Source organism: Melopsittacus undulatus, chromosome 4, assembly GCF_012275295.1.
Source record: "Melopsittacus undulatus isolate bMelUnd1 chromosome 4, bMelUnd1.mat.Z, whole genome shotgun sequence".
Classification (NCBI taxonomy): domain Eukaryota; kingdom Metazoa; phylum Chordata; class Aves; order Psittaciformes; family Psittaculidae; genus Melopsittacus; species Melopsittacus undulatus.
The window spans coordinates 79,163,180-79,180,289 of record NC_047530.1 but is presented as its reverse complement, the minus strand read 5'-3'; the positions used below and the strand labels follow the sequence as shown (position 1 = coordinate 79,180,289).

At 39.0% G+C, this 17,110-nt stretch overlaps 2 protein-coding genes across 10 annotated transcripts in view; one reads left to right on the top strand and one right to left on the bottom strand.

Moving 5' to 3' along the window:
* ZRANB3 (zinc finger RANBP2-type containing 3) overlaps positions 1 to 14,042 on the bottom strand; it is a 50,206-nt gene extending 36,164 nt beyond the window's left edge. For 2 of the 5 annotated variants that reach the window (XM_005154044.3, XM_031053414.2), the window contains exons 1-2: positions 13,655 to 13,751; positions 8,310 to 8,468 (exon numbers count right to left, since the gene is read on the bottom strand). In XM_005154044.3, coding sequence (XP_005154101.3) covers positions 8,310 to 8,461 — 152 coding nt within the window. In that variant the 5' untranslated portion in view covers positions 8,462 to 8,468; positions 13,655 to 13,751. Of the gene's footprint in view, positions 1 to 8,309; positions 8,469 to 13,654; positions 13,752 to 13,783; positions 13,883 to 13,998 lie in introns of those variants that run through there. The other 3 variants (XM_031053411.2, XM_031053412.2, XM_031053413.2) reach the window with 3 other exon arrangements.
* A 665-nt stretch (positions 14,043 to 14,707) lies between these two features.
* Positions 14,708 to 17,110, top strand: part of R3HDM1 (R3H domain containing 1) — a 94,318-nt gene continuing 91,915 nt past the window's right edge. For all 5 annotated transcript variants that reach the window (XR_004549535.1, XM_034061565.1, XM_034061566.1 and 2 more), the window contains exon 1: positions 14,708 to 14,827. The gene's annotated coding sequence lies outside the window, so the exon portion shown is untranslated. The remainder of the gene's footprint in view (positions 14,828 to 17,110) is intronic.

Below are 17,110 nucleotides of genomic sequence, written 5' to 3'. Positions count from 1 at the left end.
ACTGAAATACCTGTGATCAACAGTAGATCTTCCTTAGTATGCAGCCTAATGACTTTCAATGAAATGTAGGTACTTAACACAGCTTTTCCAATAAGCTCTGCATTCCCAAATGACCCTCCCTCTGTAGTGCTTTGCAGTGCAAAAGCTACAGAAGAACTACTCTCTTCCTGTCATTCTTCTTTAAAGTTATCTGAATCAGGAAATAAGGAAAATAATTGTCTAGTCTCTTCATTTTCAATAGTTCCCAGATTCGATGTCTCTTCCCTCCAGCACAAAAGGCTCAGTCTTGAGTTTTCTCCTATCTTTTGTTCCTTCTCCATACCAATACTTCAAAATACTTTTGTGCCTTCCAAATACTTCAAAAACAACTACCCATTCAGCTGTTGACAGAATATCCTACTTCTTTCCTGACATATATTTCTGAACTAAGCAATTATGCTGCTCTTTTCTACATTCATTTATGTCCTTTAACATGTTCCCCCTTCAACATAATACAAAGACATCATAAAGTATGTGGATTTTAATTGTTTACCCAGCTACCTTTGGGATAGTTTGTTCTTATGCCTCTCTGTTCTTCCTCTCCTTCCAACTGCCATTAAATCAGTCAGAATCTGACTCATGCTTGCTTAAGACCTTGTTTTTTCTCAGTTGCATGAAACCAGCTTGTCTCACATTTTCAAAACTGATCACTTACATTCTGCCCTCTCCCCGATGCTTATATTTAAACACACCAATTTTTTCACTGTGGATTCTCCCCCTGCAAACTTCCACACAGCTAACACTAAACTCACTTCCCCTCTCTCCATCACAGCTGACAACCTATTACCTACAGTCATAGTCTCACTTGGTTCTTCTGCGCAACACATCGTGCTCTTCATTTCTAAAAATCTCTTTTCTATTCCTGCTGCTAAAAGCCCATGTTTAAACCCAGGTAATTTCTCAGATTACTACCATTGCTTTTTTCTGTTCTTGAATATTACTTTTTTTTTACCTCACAAAGTTCTTCTCCCAAATGACATTCTACATTTGCCTTCTGACAATGCATTTTTTGTTCCATTGGAATTACCTTCCAGTTCCTCCAGCATCACTTCCAAACAAGCCTCCCTGACCATGACAGCTCTGCAGAATTTGGCTCAGTTTCTCATTCAGACTTCCTGCATCTGAACTTCATTCTGTGAGCTAGTTCTCAGCACTTCTCAGATGTAAAATGTACTCTGAAACATTACAAACCAATGTCTTTTAAATAAGAAACCTCTCTTTAAAAACACAGTACTCGCAGAAATACTCCATATTTAATTGCTGAAATGTATTAACTGTTTGATCCCCATTACATATATCTAAAATTAGTTCCTGAATATGTTGCAATAAAGGATTTATTCCTTGATCTAGCAAGAGACCTATGCCTTGTTTCAAACATCTCTTTCAGACTATCTAACTACAACCTACTGAGACTACAAACAGAAATCACATTAAAAAATTACAATTGTTTTATTCCCAGGTCTCTATGATCTGAAGATCTACAAATAGAGACACTTGTTTATGGCACCTGGTGCTGCAAGTCACCAAGTACAAATTAAAATGAAACATTCCTAGAAACAATCCTAGACATGACTAAAGAAACACTCCAAACAAAAAAACCCACCCCCAGAAAACAAAAAAACAACACCCCACATCAAAATGCCCTCTCCCTCAAAATAAACAAAAAAGTGAAATAAATTTCCTTTTCTAACATGCAATTTAAGTAATTTGGTGTCTGTCAAAGCCGGTGTAACAGAGAGAATAAGTAGATCTCCCAAAAGAGACTAAGATTAACTTCATCTTGTCTGGTTTTGAATTTACTTTCTTCATGTTAAACTTTGAACCCTCCACCTTAAGATCAAATTGGTCACAAGTTTAATAGCAAGAATTTAAACAAATTCCAGTCTCACAACAACAGTGATACTACAGAATTTGGAGTCATTAAAGAATATTCTGCTTGGTACTTAAACCAGTTCTACATCCTTACATGCAGCACATAAGAATGATAGATGGTCACTGTTACATGCTCGCATGGAAATAAGTCAGAATGCTAACTAGGGTTTCCAGCAACTTATTCAGTACAACATGGCACAGTATGAATAAAACTTGAAGAAAATTATTTCTTATAAATTTTCTCCATAAGTATGGATAACTATCAGCATAAATACTCAGTACATAATCTTATAAGTAATTATGATATACTGATAATTATCAAATAGCTATAGCTCCATAAAATATGAACTCTCCATGCCAACCTCTTCTGTTATATTTTTCTCCCTTTAGAAATCAATGCTTACTGTTTTCACTGCATAAAAGAAGTTGTATGCTACTTAAATTAAACTAAGACATGAAGTAAACTAACAGACTGCAGTGCTGTGAGTACTTAAGAAATGAAAAGAGTAAAGCAGAACTAAACTGAAAATAATGCCACATCTTTCAGAAGATAAATACTGAGATATAATACTGGGGAACAATCCAATAGTAACCCGTAAAATATTTTTGATAAGTGTTCCTCTAAACCTTGTAGCTGATTCTGAAAAAAATAAATTGTTTTAGACAACAGTAGAAAGCAGTCAGTCTTGCATTTAATCACAACATAGACTTGCAGCAACCTACGACCTTTCAAACAAAGGACAAAAGAATTAGATGTAAACAGTAAGAGATATATAAAGATGCATACAGGATAAGTGTTTCAAAATTGAAATTGAAGAAAGATCTATTTTCCTCTCTGAAATTTTTTTACACATAGCTACTATCAAAGACAAGAAACTGGAAAAAATAAATACACTAAAAAAGCAAACCAGTAATCAAGGATCAAAAAGTATTAAAGATAAAAGCAAAGCTCTAATAACTTAAAAAGGCAATACAAGAAAAGAAAGCAACAGTGGCATTATACAGGAGAAAAAGATTAATAGACAACATAAAAAGCAGAACTAAACTCAGCTAAAATTACAAAAATAAAAGGGAAAAGTAGTTAAACAGAAGTGTAAGAGAAAAGGACTTAGTTCTCTACCACAAACTAAAATGCGCATGGAAACAAATGTAGACTGAACATATTTTCTCTTATTATAACAGCATCCTTAAGCTAGAAATATACCTTCCTTAGACACTCAGCTCAAATGGGAATGATACCTTTCATACTCCTTAATGGCAAGTACAGAAGAATTCACCTAATTCAGGCTATCTAATTCAGAGTTTAGAGAAAGCTTAACCTCTCCCTCAAGATCTAAAAGATTCAATTAAAATACATATTTTTACCCCTCCGCATTCCTGCCCAATGCACTGGTCAGGCAGGCTATAGAGGGGTATCTTTATGCTCAGGCAGGCGGAACATAAGCACATTCAGAATAAGAATTTCTGAAAATGTGAGAATTTTTATTTCAAGGTGGGGGGAATGCAAGTCTACCGTGATGCAGATATTGACTCAATTTCTGTGAACTCTCATCACTCCTTCCTATTACCACTGTAGGAAGCTAAACAAATTTGTAGAAATTTGCTCAATAAATTAAATATGACTTACATCAGAAATTTCCGACCCTACAAAAGGCTATACTATGGCTGGGAATTCTAAATATTTCTATTTGCTCCTTGCGCAAGAGTTATCATTTCTGCTATTCAACTACTAAAACCTCAGCAGACTTTATCTTTTGAGTGAGGAACTGGAGCTAGAACCTTTTAGCTGTGTTCATAAGCTAAATTTTGGTTTGAGCCTGTTTTTCTGGTCTACTTTGAGGGTGGGATATAAAATCTATAAAGATTGATAAAGTCTTTAAACTAAAAATCTGTTTTAAATAATGAAGAATTAACTGTATGTTTCTCCTGTGTAGCTTGCTAGGGATGAGACATAATCAATGGAAAAAACGTACTATTTTGAAATGCAGGCAACTGTCTCATAATAGGAACACTCAGACTCCATTCTCTAATAAGCTCACTATCATAATGATTCTCTGTAGCCTACTATCCAAAACAACATTAAAGACTACAATTTTTTCATACTCTAAAAAGTTACTGCCTAACAAGACAAATACCCTTTCATTAAAACTGATAGCTCTTAATGCCAGATTGGAACTCTATACAATGTTACTGCCATTCATTGTCATTTACCTTTTTACTGGGTCTATATTCAATAAACAACATCAAACCAACATGAAGGGCGAAACTAAAAATCACATGCTCCAGAACACATAAATATGACTTAACATATTACCTCTAAAACCTAAAAAGTATAATTATAAAGCAAAAATTATCTATAAATAAACACTGTAGTAAAATACAGATCCTGGTACACGTATTAATAAGCTTTTCAATATTTAGATAAGTGGATATATATACCCGTCCCCTCCAAAAAAAATTAGAAGTTACAATATTAATGCTCTTGATCCTTATGTAAGAAAGGGAGAAGAAAATACAGCAGGAAACTAGATTACCCCAGTAAAATGGTTTGTACACATAATTATAATGGAAAAGCTAATTTCATGAGTGGTAAATACCTCCAAGTCCTCTTTCACACCCACAAGCAAGACAACCTAAACAAATTGTTCTGCCAACATTTCTAGGAAAAAAGTTCTCTGTGTGCCTGAAGGCATCTTTTTGAGATACCATCAAGAAGGCAAGCTACGCTAAGTAATGATATTTGCAAATCACATGCTGATGGTGTTTATTATAAAACTTGATAAAGCATTTAGTGATACAATTTGTACATGTTACCCAGTAGCAAGAGAGCTAGTTTTCAAACAATAGCATGTCTTTGACTTCTACAGTATATTCAGGTAAACAAATTGTTTGTAATACAAGACAGATGTTGCACACTTCTACAAAGAGAGGATATAAAACAAGAATACATGATAGAACGATACATGTTAGTAAAAATAACAGTAAAAATCATCAATATCCAAAGAGAGATCTGTGCTCAAAAGACATTGAATACAATCCTTATCAGTACAATCAAGCCATTTGTCCACTGTCGTTGCATCTTGGGTATTTTGCCTAAACTTTTACTGCTTTTTTCCAGAGCACTGTGCTTTGATAACTGTCACCTCCCCTCCACTAACACCTGACTATTGGCCAGTGATTTCTCTGTATTGCTTAGGTTTTCATTATGAAGTCTGCCTCAGAATAAAATAGGGCTGAAAATGACACTCCATTGCTTAGAACAACTAAACCCAACAAGCAAGATGACATCTTTAAGGTTTTCAGTTTATGCCTCTTCATTTGCAATTGATTAGGTTATCCTGAGCTTTTAGGAAATAGGGATTTGCCCACATCTGCCCAAACTATGACTAATAACCAACAAAGAGCAGAGAGAATCACTCATTTCCCTCCCCCCTCAATAGCATACACACAACTGACCCTAACAGTCCTAAATATTCCCTAAGCCCATTGCTAAGAGTTTTTGTTACTAGGATAAGTTTGTTGTTTTCTGATTAAGGTAGTTTAAAGCACACATAAATAAATAAATACACAGTAATGCCTTTTTAAAAAGTAACTTACACTTTTCCTGAAAGAAAAGCATAAAAATAAATAGGTTTTAAAGGACAGAATTTGTGTGAACCTGTCTTTTCTGCACATTAAAGACCAAACATTGTTTCTATCCCTAGGTACCTATTCAAAAGTGCATTTATGAAGAATAATATCTAGTAAAGAGTAAGCAGCCATGCAGTTATTTACCTTTAAGGCATGTCTGAGAGCTAAAAGGTATCTTGGCATATGTTAACTACACACTATCTTGTTGGGTCTAAAATTATCAGTTCTGGAAAAGTGTAAGGTAGTCTCTGTTAGTCTACATGATGCCTTTGGACCATGCATTGAAAAAGCCTTTAATTCATTTACGAATGAACCAAAAGCATAAATCACAAGAGTGGATTTATTTTACCCTCCAGGAAAAGACAAAGGAATAAATAGCCTACTCTAAGCCCCTTCCATGCTACAAATAAAATTGTTCTAATAATAAGCCCCTTCTCACAGTGGGTTCTTGTCTAACCTAAAATAATATTAAATCTCTTCAGCCAACAACAGAACACTTTCTCTGCACCAGTTTCCTACCACTACGACAAAGCATGGACTACGCGATGACTGCAAAGAGAGTACGTAGCCTGAGGAGATGCACATACTGCTTACTTCTAGTCCCATGTTTATATATTTTTAAAACTAGAAAAGACATTTCTATAGAAAAGTACCATACCATGCCAAAATATACCACTGGGAGTACTGGAAGAAGGCTTAAATCATTATGGTGTACACAAAAAGAAAAGACTTCGGTGAGCCAAAGGCTGACAAACTAATAAGAAAATTCAGCTACAAGCAGCAGAGTCTCTTGTTCTCTGTTTTGGGACAGAAAGAAAATTAGATCTGCCTGAGCAAGGGACAGATTTAAAAAATACTCCTCAGGAAAGTTTGACTTAATACATTTTACTTATATAGAGGCTGGCTGAGTGTGTACACAATTCCTCAGTTTGACTCAACTAAGATAAAGAATTTGCCATGCCAAGGAATAAGGTTTCTTGCAATAATGATAAAAATACTTTCATACACATGTCACAGTAAAACCATCAACACCGTACTACTCAATTGTTTTTTGTTAATGAAAGTTTTCAAGAAAAGAAAATAACATAAAGCTCATAACCCTAATGAAAATAATTAATTCTCCTTTAGACAGTCATTAGCCTAGGTATTCCAAACTGGTTCTGATACTTATTGTAGGCAACTGTTACTTCTCAAACAAAAAAGGATGAAACATCTGATTAAGATTTATCTAGTCCTACAGTTAAGCTCCTTCCTGAGGAACTTCCGTATTATATAATGGGCTGTAAAAGATTATGCTACTTTCAAACAGATCCACTAGCCTTCTAATAAAGAAACTACATGCATTTAGCATCTTCTGTAATTTCACTATGTGTATATACAAATGCACTTCAATCGAATACTATGTAAGCCTCACTTCCCTTTATTAGAATCAGATCAACCAAAATATGGTAGCCAAGGGGTTTGGATTTATTAAATTCAACTCCAGTGTAGACTTTGCTGTCTATCCATCAGTCTCAGCCATCAGTTAAAACTGTCTGCATTCATTTTCACAGTCACACTGTGCAGCAGGGAAGTGCCTAATATGACCAGTGCTCAAACAGAAATTAATGCCAAAACAGCATAAAGCTTTTTAAATCTCAGGCTTGCATGTTAGTGGCAGGGCTCATTTCTCTGCTCTGCTACCTACTAGTCTGGCAGCATAGAACAGATGGCATGCTTCATTCCCTGAAGACAGCAATGTAATAACTGTTGAAGGTTTTGCCCAAATGAATAGAATTAAAGTGAAAAACTTCAGAGGAAATTTTAATTGATCAGAAGTTCCACATGATTGCAAGAACTGAAGATAAACACTTCCTTTCCAATTTTTCACCTTTAGCAAAAGAGAGGCACATTTATTTTCTCCGGAAAAAAAAAAAATCACAAATGTTAGCAAGAAACCTCCTGAGGCCCTAAGCCTCTTGTTCTGAGCAAAACTGCAAAATATCAGAAACTAGCTTCTTTAAAACCTAAGCTAAAATGATTTCATTTGTGCCAGACCTCTAAAATGTCACGCTTTCCAAGACAACAACATACAGTTGTTCCACGGCGTTAGGCTGCAACTGCCTAAATTTTCTAAAATTTATAAACATAGAAATAATATTTCCCTTTTCTTTGCCCTATAAATCAGTAGCAGGCTCTGACTCAGCACAATATTTTCTGCTGCATAAACTATTTTTCTGATTTATCAGGTACTTAGTTGTTGAATGCCTACTCTATCAGTTGCTGCACCTGCTAACTGAGGACTGTAAGGCTTCTTTTGCTCTGCTGCTGCAGCTCAGTGAGCTCCAGAACACTCTGATTACATGCCAGAATTGTACCAAATTTAAAATAGAATACCACACAGATGCATCAAGATCTGTTAGTCATTCCCTTAACAGCTCTACCACGCCATTAAGAACTAAAGAAACAAATGTGAATTAACTTATTTAAGAATTCTCTATTAACATGACAAAAAGGATGGGACTGATATCAACCTCCTCTTACATGAGGAGATCTTTGATACTACAGTTCGCTTTTGCATAAAGCATTATTAAACATTTCTTCATCTTCTGGGAAAAAAAAAAGCCCTAAACAAGCCCTCATTTTAAACCATGTTATCCTATAGTTTAAGTAAGCTTTCTGTAATATAACTCACCTAAAAGTTCCTGGTATTGCACAGCCTGTGTAAAAATTAAGTTATTATTACCTGAAATAATTATTTTTAGTATATGACACAATAAAGACTTTACCTGCCATTTCTCTGAAGTGCAAATATGATGCCTTTCTCCTGAAAAGGAAGCAGTTTCTTTCTCAGTCTTTCAGGTAGAAAGGACAGCTTAGCATCAACATTTTCTGATTGAGAATCTTCAAGTCTAGCTGTGTCCTGCAATGTACTTGCCATGTTGAACCTGAGGGAAACAAAACCAAAAAAAATATGTCTTACTTAAAAGACAGGTCTGCAGTATTTTACAGAATGGAACAATAATAATCACTCCATCTTTAAATATTCAGTACCTACATAACTTTACTCAAGTCTTGAGAATTCTCCCTAGGAAGCATAAACCAATGCATATTATGGAAGAGCCCAGCATCTTAGTATCAACAAAATATTCTGACTATAGCAGTATGAAGAGATCTGCATGTATCACTTCTTTAGTGCTATGAAACAGTTATTTAAGAAAGTTCCCTGTTTATGGATGAGAGTTATTTGCCATTCAAATAGAGCTTACTTATATACATTAAAATATAACTCTTTCTGGTAAACATTTTCTTACAGAAAAGTTACAGGAAAAAGAAGGTTATTTAATGTTCTGATGATGGAATATCAGTCCTCTAAAATTTTTAATCCTAAGAATCAAATTACAAAAATAAGGGCAAAATATACCCAGTTTGAGGGAAGGAAAAAAAAGGAAATGGGGAAAAAGCTAAAAAAAAAAAAGGAGTAAGGAACCATCATTCTCCTCAGAAAGAAACAATCTTAAACCACAAAATAATTAATCAATGAAAATTTTCATACTATGCTTTAGACTAAAACCACGGATTCATAATTTTTGTCCAAGGGGACAGGGTCAGAGATGAAATACTAGCTTTTGTTCTCTTATGACTTCAATAGACTTTAAACAAACAAATGGTTAAAAAGCTGGGTAGCAGTCTGTGCTAACTAAACATGAGGAAAGCACCAAACCTTTACATCACAGCATTACCTAATTATTTTGGATTCACGGCCTGTGTGAAGAACAGGATTACCTTAATGATCATAGAAACAAAACATTATCAACCAGAATAGCTTCTTGAATAAGTAACAGTAGATACTGTACTACCAAGCAAACTTCCGAACATATAAAGCCCTAGAAATACCTCCACACGTATGAAAGCAAGAGTCCTAACTGGGAAGACATGAGTTCATGTATATACACACACTTAAGGACTTCTGTATAAACTTGGTTTTAATCCTACTCTCAAAAATACATAACTCAAGGGTCTGAACACCTGATGTTCCTCACTGGATGAGTGGAAGTGACTCACACAGCAGTAAGAACTCCATGGCTGCTTCCAAATAGCACGGTCAAGGTAAAGAAAGCCCAATTTTCAAGTAAGTCTGGTACCATCAGAAAAAAGATGGGATCTTTTCTCCCTAGATTCATATCAGGTCACACACTCAAGATCCTAACCTAACAAGAGACAAGCCCAAGTGCTGCTAAACCACCTCCTGATACAAACCACTGACTAGAACATAACCTGTCCAAAGCTACAAGATGGATACCCTCTCAATGGCAATGAAATAGCTGATTATAGAGAAAGGAAATCTGGATTTTTTCTTTTGCAAGCCAGACTTTCTGTATCATCTAATTGTGATTGCATTACTGACTATGGCTTTTTTTCCCTTCCACTTTTCTAAGTGGAATCTCTCTCATATCTTTAAAGAAACATTATTCTGCCATCCTGGGCCTCTAGAACATTCAACATCAGATAAAAGTACTATTATCAGTATCAAGACTCTTTGATGCATGTTCATCACTGAATTTTGCTTAACAGAAGAAGGAAAGCCTCTGGTTTCCTCCGTATGCCCAAGAGATGCATTGCAAAAAGAGAAAAGAATTTAGAAAGCTCTGGTAAATACCCACTTACTCTCTCAGTTGAGGAAACAGAAATGTTTTAGCTCTAACTGTTGGGAAAGCAATGGTAATCACTTCGATAGTTCTATCACAATATTTTTCACAGGGTATTTCTTTTTCTTTAGAAGTTCATTAAAGTACTGCAAGACTGCTGGCAAAAACCAAACATTAAACATTTCTGCAGAGCCAATCTTAAACAAGTATGCTTGCAGGATTGGTGGACCTGACAAACCTTTTCAACACTCAGTTCTGCGATTCACTCCTAGAGAAAATTTCTGACTCACTTTCTGTGATGATTTTCTGTGCTGTAAAAGCAAAGAAAATTATACACTTCTGATCAGCTTGTTGTGAGTGACAATATGAGAATGAAATGTTCACATAATTAACTTTCTGTTGAACTAAATTATGACAAGATTCTTTCACTGAAACACTGAATAAAAACCATACAGTTTCAGAAGCATAAATCTGAATTAGAGGAGGCACATATGACTCATTGTACATAGCAATACTACCATAAAAATGTTTTTGCATCAGTTACTAGTAGGGTTCAAACTGACACTGCAGATCTATCTTAAAAAACAGCAACACGGAATCCAGATATATAAAAGGTTTTATTTTTTTCCCTAGGTGAAAAATTAATGGATGACAAATAATTATAGAGTAGGTGAATAATTAAGGATGCCTATATGCAGTGCACAATAAAACACATACAAGGAATAGTGTCAGCACAGCACAAGACAGCAGTATGAAGTGTGCATTACTAAACCTTTCACACATTGCTCTCTGTAAAGGCAAAGTAGTGTGCATAATCACATTATCACAATATTGTCCTAATTATCAACTTTAAGTTCCAGTCCTTTGCATTTACTGTATCAACACTATTATTTTCACTTGGACTACAACCTTTCAAAGATGGACTTTGCCATCTGCTGTGCATATATAACCTACCAGACTTGTGGTTGATTTATGGAATTCAAGTGAAAAAAATACCTCAGGGAAAATATTTGATGCCTGAGATACGCCTGCCTGTGAACAAGCACTTCAGAATGAAATTTTAAAAACTTAGATAACTAAAAGGCACTTTTTTTTTAAACACCACTTACATAGTTCTTCCACAAACCTTTTAAATTTACTTATTGTAAACATGCACTTTATAATGATCATACAGAATCACACACTGAAGACTCAACCAGCTCTGTCAAGATTCCTGAATAAACAGCAGTGATAAAAATCTGTATTCCACCTATATTCATACCTGCAGCACTATTTTATGATATCCAAAGCTACAGAAGGCACTGTGAAAGCTATATTGACCTTATGATTTACTTTGGTTGTGTAGAAAATGAGAATGAACAACGATGAAACAATAGAAATAAATTCCACAAAACTGCCTTTTACTGAGTTGCTAAGGTAATGATTATACTGAGAATTGATGCCTTGCTTGTGTATAATGACTTTGGTAGTGATCATTTCTATTCTAAGACAAATCAATTATTTATGCTATTGTAGCAACAGCAATAAATAAAGCTAGTCTTAAAAAAAAAAAAAACAAAACACATTGGCTTGGCAGACAATAAGTTTGTGCCTGTTGTTTTACCCACTGCAGATTAGAAAACTCTAAGAGAGAAGCTTCAGTGCACGTTTTCTCTAGCTACAATTTTTCATTTGTTTCTGTGTCCTTAATATAATATGCATCCCATCAATTTTCCTACATGTCTAGACTACAAGAAGCTCCAGAATGTCAGTTTTCTCAGACAAAACAGACCTAAAAGATCTGGTGTGGAGACCTAAATTTTCATGCATAGTGTGCATTCGGCTACAGAAGTTGCATGGGTAAATAAATAAAAACTGTACAGGATTTTCTCAAGTTGTAAAGGAAATCAAGGATGAAATAGCTGAATTCCTAAACCCACTAACTTTTAATCTAAAATTGCTTTGGTATCTCAGGACTACCTAGTGGTCAATGATCCCAAATTTTAAATAGAGGAATGAGGAAGACTTATGGATCTACAGCACAACTTGCTTATTGTACATAAAAAGCAGTGAAAAATGAAGTGCAGAACTTGTGAACACGGGATAAATGCATCTATTTGGTGGGAATCAACATGCCTTTGGTAAAGGTAGGTCTGCTTAAGTTTTTTTGAAGGGGATCTATACCAATGTACCTATAAATCTGTTGGTGCAGTTCAGTTTCTACAATTTTTCAAAATGAATGAAATTTAAACAGTTTTACAAACATATTTGTACAGTAATTATAACTTCCAGGAAAAGTTTTAAGAAAGTCCCTCAAACTTTTATGAAAACTAAGCCATGATGTGAAAAAAACTGCCCTGAAACTTTTTTTCAATACAAGCAGATAAGATTGTTCGCATGTAAGAGAAACATCATGAGCAGTATTTCAAAGGAATCTGCTCCAACTTCTATCATGTTCAATGAATTCACAAACCATCTGGATAAATAAGTAACCACTGAGGGATAAGGACAGTAAAAATACTTGTAAAATAAAATTAAATAAAACCTAACCTGGAATTCTTTGTCACTGCTGACTATACTACTACTAAATACTATACTACATTTCACTACAGACAATTCTTCCAGAGATCTGTACTGAGACCCAATTTGTTGAGGATAATACCCTAGATGATATGGCTTTTTATTGGAAGGTTGGGTGCAAGACCAACAAGAACTTCAAGGGCTATTCAAGTTCTGCAATAGCTTTTTGTCAGCATAAGATAATCATAATATAAACCCAGTATTTATTCTTATAGGCCATTAAGTTTATCCTTTTAAAGCAGCTCAATAACAGATGCCTGAAACAGATGAGTATTTCCATCAAGGCTTTGCTTCATAGATTTCATGGTCTCAACTGTTCACCAACTCTATGTTCAAAAAAAACTTAATAAAGACCCAAAGAAAAACATGGGGCCTTGGCTGATTGATCAACCATTTTTCCACTGGAAAAGAATATGGTGCAATAATAAACGACTGAAAAACTAACCAAGTTACTAGAATACAGCATTCTAAAAAAATATACAAGAGCAATCAGACAGAACAAAGCTCTCTATCACACTGCAGGTTTTCCACAACCCAGGGCCTTGAGGAAAACAATCACCTTAATATCTGCCTCGGGTGACTTGATTTAGTTTTTAACTTACGTATTTCCCTGTATAGGGGTGTCCTGCAATAGCGGAACTACCCGAGCACATGCTGTGATAACCCAGCATCAGCCAGAACGAGCAGGACAAACGAGGCCTCACGGCACAAACAGGGTCTGAGAAAAACTAAACGTCACCTGAAACCTCGCCCCTTTGCAATATCCGAGTCCCACCCAGGGGACACCCCGCCGCTTCTCCCCGCGCAGTCCCTCAGCGCGTCACATCCCACCACCCCGGCCCAGCCTTCACTCGTGAGGCGAGAACCAGGCCGCCCTCCGGCTCCTCCCAGACACCGCGCAGAACAGGCCTCCCGCTCTCCGCTACCCTGCGGGGCTGCTGACAGGCGGGGCCCGCCAGGCCGGGCCCTCCACACCACTCACGGCTCCACCGCCGCTGCCCCACAACTTCGCGGGCTCTAAGATCAAACCACTGCCGCCCGGAAATGACGCAAACCTCAAGCGAGGAGAGGGGGAGCCCAAACGTGCGCTTCCCGCTGCGCGCGGCGGTTCTGTGACCCTCCCGCCCCGCTCTCCCGAGTTAAACGGCGTATTCCTGCCGACTGTGCCTCGTCCCGGGCCCCGCTTCCCTCGCGGGGCGCGCGGGGATGAGAAACGAAGGCTGCGGGAGCCGGAGGGGGCGGGACGCGAGAAGGAAGGCGACACGGTTACCTCAGGGCAGAGGCCACTGGGAGGAGAGGGCGCCAAGCGCAGGGGTGGTGTTAAGGGTTGGGCTGGGAGAGGGACCCGCAGGACGAGGCGCCTCAGGCAGTGACGCCGGCTGTAGAGATTGGTGGGAAGAGCGGCTGAGGGCTGGAACCGAGGCGAGGTGCCCGGAGAGAAGAAGGGTGGGCCCCAAGGCGGGACTACCGCTCCCATCCTGCCCTGGTAGGGCCGGAGTACGGGTTCTCCGTGCGTCTGCTGGGAGATCCCCTAACGGAACTGGGGTGCTGCTGCTCGGGGTAGGCAGTCAGCAGGCGTGCTCAGCACGGTACAGTCGAGGGAAGGCTGCTGCTACTGCCGCTGCCCGGGAGCGGAGCCGCGGGAACGGAGGCACCCCAGCTGCCATTAGCCCCGGGAGCAGTCTACCCGCGCACTGCCAGTAATCCTCCCCTGCTCACAGTGGGTGGGCTTTACAGTGCCGGTGTCCGCGCCAAGGCGGGGTTCTTGTTGGTGGTCATAGCCGTCTATCAGCGCAGCGGCGCCCTTCGATTGGCAGCTGTCTCCTGGGCGGGCTTGCGCTGGCGTAAACGCTGCAAAGCACCACTCACCGGCAGCGCCGGGGGAAGGCGCTACGCTGCTAATTGGTCCGTGCGGCCGTTTATCATTGGTGTTTGCCGTTCCTATTGGCGGTGGTGGCGCGGTGGGGCGGGCTTTTCTCCCAGCCGCGGCAGCAGGAGGAACCCGGGCGGCTGTCGGGGCTGGCGATGGGGTTAAGTGCCCCTCGTGCGTGAGCCCGCCGTCGCCGCGCCGGCCGCAGCCCGCCGGCCGCGCTGCCGCGGTAAGGAGCCCGCCACCCCGAGGGGAAGGCTCTCTTGCGGGGGGAGGGCGGCGGTGGGGCCGCGCGCTCCGCTGAGGAGAGCGGGGGAGGGGGGGCAGTCGGCCGCGCCCGCAGTGCGGAGAGCGGGGGGCAGCCACTGAAGGAGGGCGGCCGCACCGCTGGGGCGGGCGGGGGGAGGGGCGCGCGTTGCTGCTGTTGGGGCCGGCTGCACCTGCATGCTGTGGGGACGGGTGGTCCCGGTCTGGAGGAGAAAGGCTGGCCTTGTTCTCCTTCCCTAAAATAGGCAGTGCTGATCACCGCTGGCGGAGTGGGGCACGACGACCTGGAGCTGTGTTCCCCTGCCGCCCAGCCGTGGGACAGCCGGTCGGCCCCGGGGCTGTGACTTCGGCCTGCTGCAGCCCTGCGCCGGCCCGGCGTCTGTCCCGGCCCTCCCGGTCGCGGTTACTTGTTGGAGGATGTGGGTCTCTGCTCTCTGCGAGCCGGTTGGTGGCTCTCGGAGGCTCCGAGTTCTCCGCCGGTGGGCTCCAGGGGTACCAAGTGTGGTGGGGCGGGTTTTTCGGGGTTAGCCTCTCGGGTTAGCAGTGGCTCTTTAAGAGTGTGCTGTACTCATGGCTATCGTGGACGCCTACTTAGACGTCCCCTTATGTTGTCTGGAGGGAAAATGTTACCTACCTGTATTCGTGCTACCTATGGCAGGGTTGGAAGAGGGTTGTTAACTTGCTATTTTTTTGGTCGCGTGTTGAGCAAGTCTGCATGTGGATATATCTAGCATACTGTAATCCATAGTGTAAGTCGAATCCAGAGTAAACTGTCATAGCCAGGTTTTTATAGTCTCTTTTAATAGCAGTTTTCAACACTGAAGAAGAGCTTCATTTTATGAGATGGAATGAGACAGGAAAAGAGGTGAGGTAGGGCTGTTTCTTATGTTGAGTCTAAGATTATTCACAGTAAAGGGATTTGCACATATTCTGGTATTCGTATTTAAGCCTGTAGACGAAGATACATGTTAGTGAATTTGTGTAATCTCTATAGAAAGTGGGATTAGGAAGGTGAGGGAAAAAACTCCGAATGAGTGATGGATACTTTGTTTAGGGTGCATTGTCAGATAATCTACAAAAGTGTGATGTTTCTGAGTGACTATTTTATTTGTTTAATATTGATGCCATTTTTCATTAGCTGTAAATCAGAGAGCTCTTTGTGTGCCTAATGCAGAATAGGGAATGTGTTGGTTTGTTTTTTTTTATCTTGCAGAGTGCTATTAGCCATTTTGCATGGAGACATTACCAACTTTCAGCAGGGTTACTTTCTCATGTGTTGTCTTCTGTAAGGAGTGTTATACTTGAGACATGATTTTTGGTTGAATAGGAAGCAGAAGGTGTGATCACAGGAATCTTGCAATGCAGTATTTCTTTGAATGTTAGAGTACCTATTTATTGTTGAAGTGAAAGCAAAAAAAAAAAAGAAATTACTTTTCAAAAGTTTGCTATTCAGGAGAATGAAATGGCAATGGATATGTGTTTTCTTTGACAGTCTTCCATTTGTTTGTTACAAATTATAATATTGGCAGGCAGCTAATAGTGTGTGTTTTACAGTAAATACTGTGATGTCAAGGGTTTGAGTATTTTCTAAAAATCTGTAATTTATAGCTTGTACTTCTGAAAAAAAAAACCCACTGGTAAGGATAAAATAAAGACTTGTTATGTCTTTTAAATCTTGGAAGGTCAAAAATATAGTACTTGTAACCACGCTGCTCACAATTCCAGGGTCATTTTTTATATTACAAAATTTTAAATTGCTATCAAGATTAACTACTAATTTTCTTTAAAGTAAAAATGGGTTTGCTTAAATACTAATAATGTTAAGGGGTGTGCGTGCAGTGTACTGGGTTATGTTTGTTGACACTTTTCCAGACATTTGTTAAAGATATTGGAAGGGTAAATTGCTAGTAGTATTTTGCAGTGCTTCTCTGATTAAATTTACGTGTGTGTGTGTAGATGGAGGAATGAAAAAGAAAAATCTGAGAAGGCAGATAATAGTTCTTTCCTCATTGTCTTAAGCGTAATTCTTAAAACCTTTCTGTGAAACTGATTCGGATTAGCTTGATGTTCTAGGTGAAGTGTTTAAGGTATAGTTCTGGGTATGAAACACAAATACCATGGGTTTGTGTTTTATTTAGTTGGAAGGTGCTGTTGGTTTGCTTCAGTTAATTGGAATTCGTATATCTTTGTATCATTATTTCCACACATATTTTTTCTCCCCAGAGTTAATTTGCCTAAGACATTT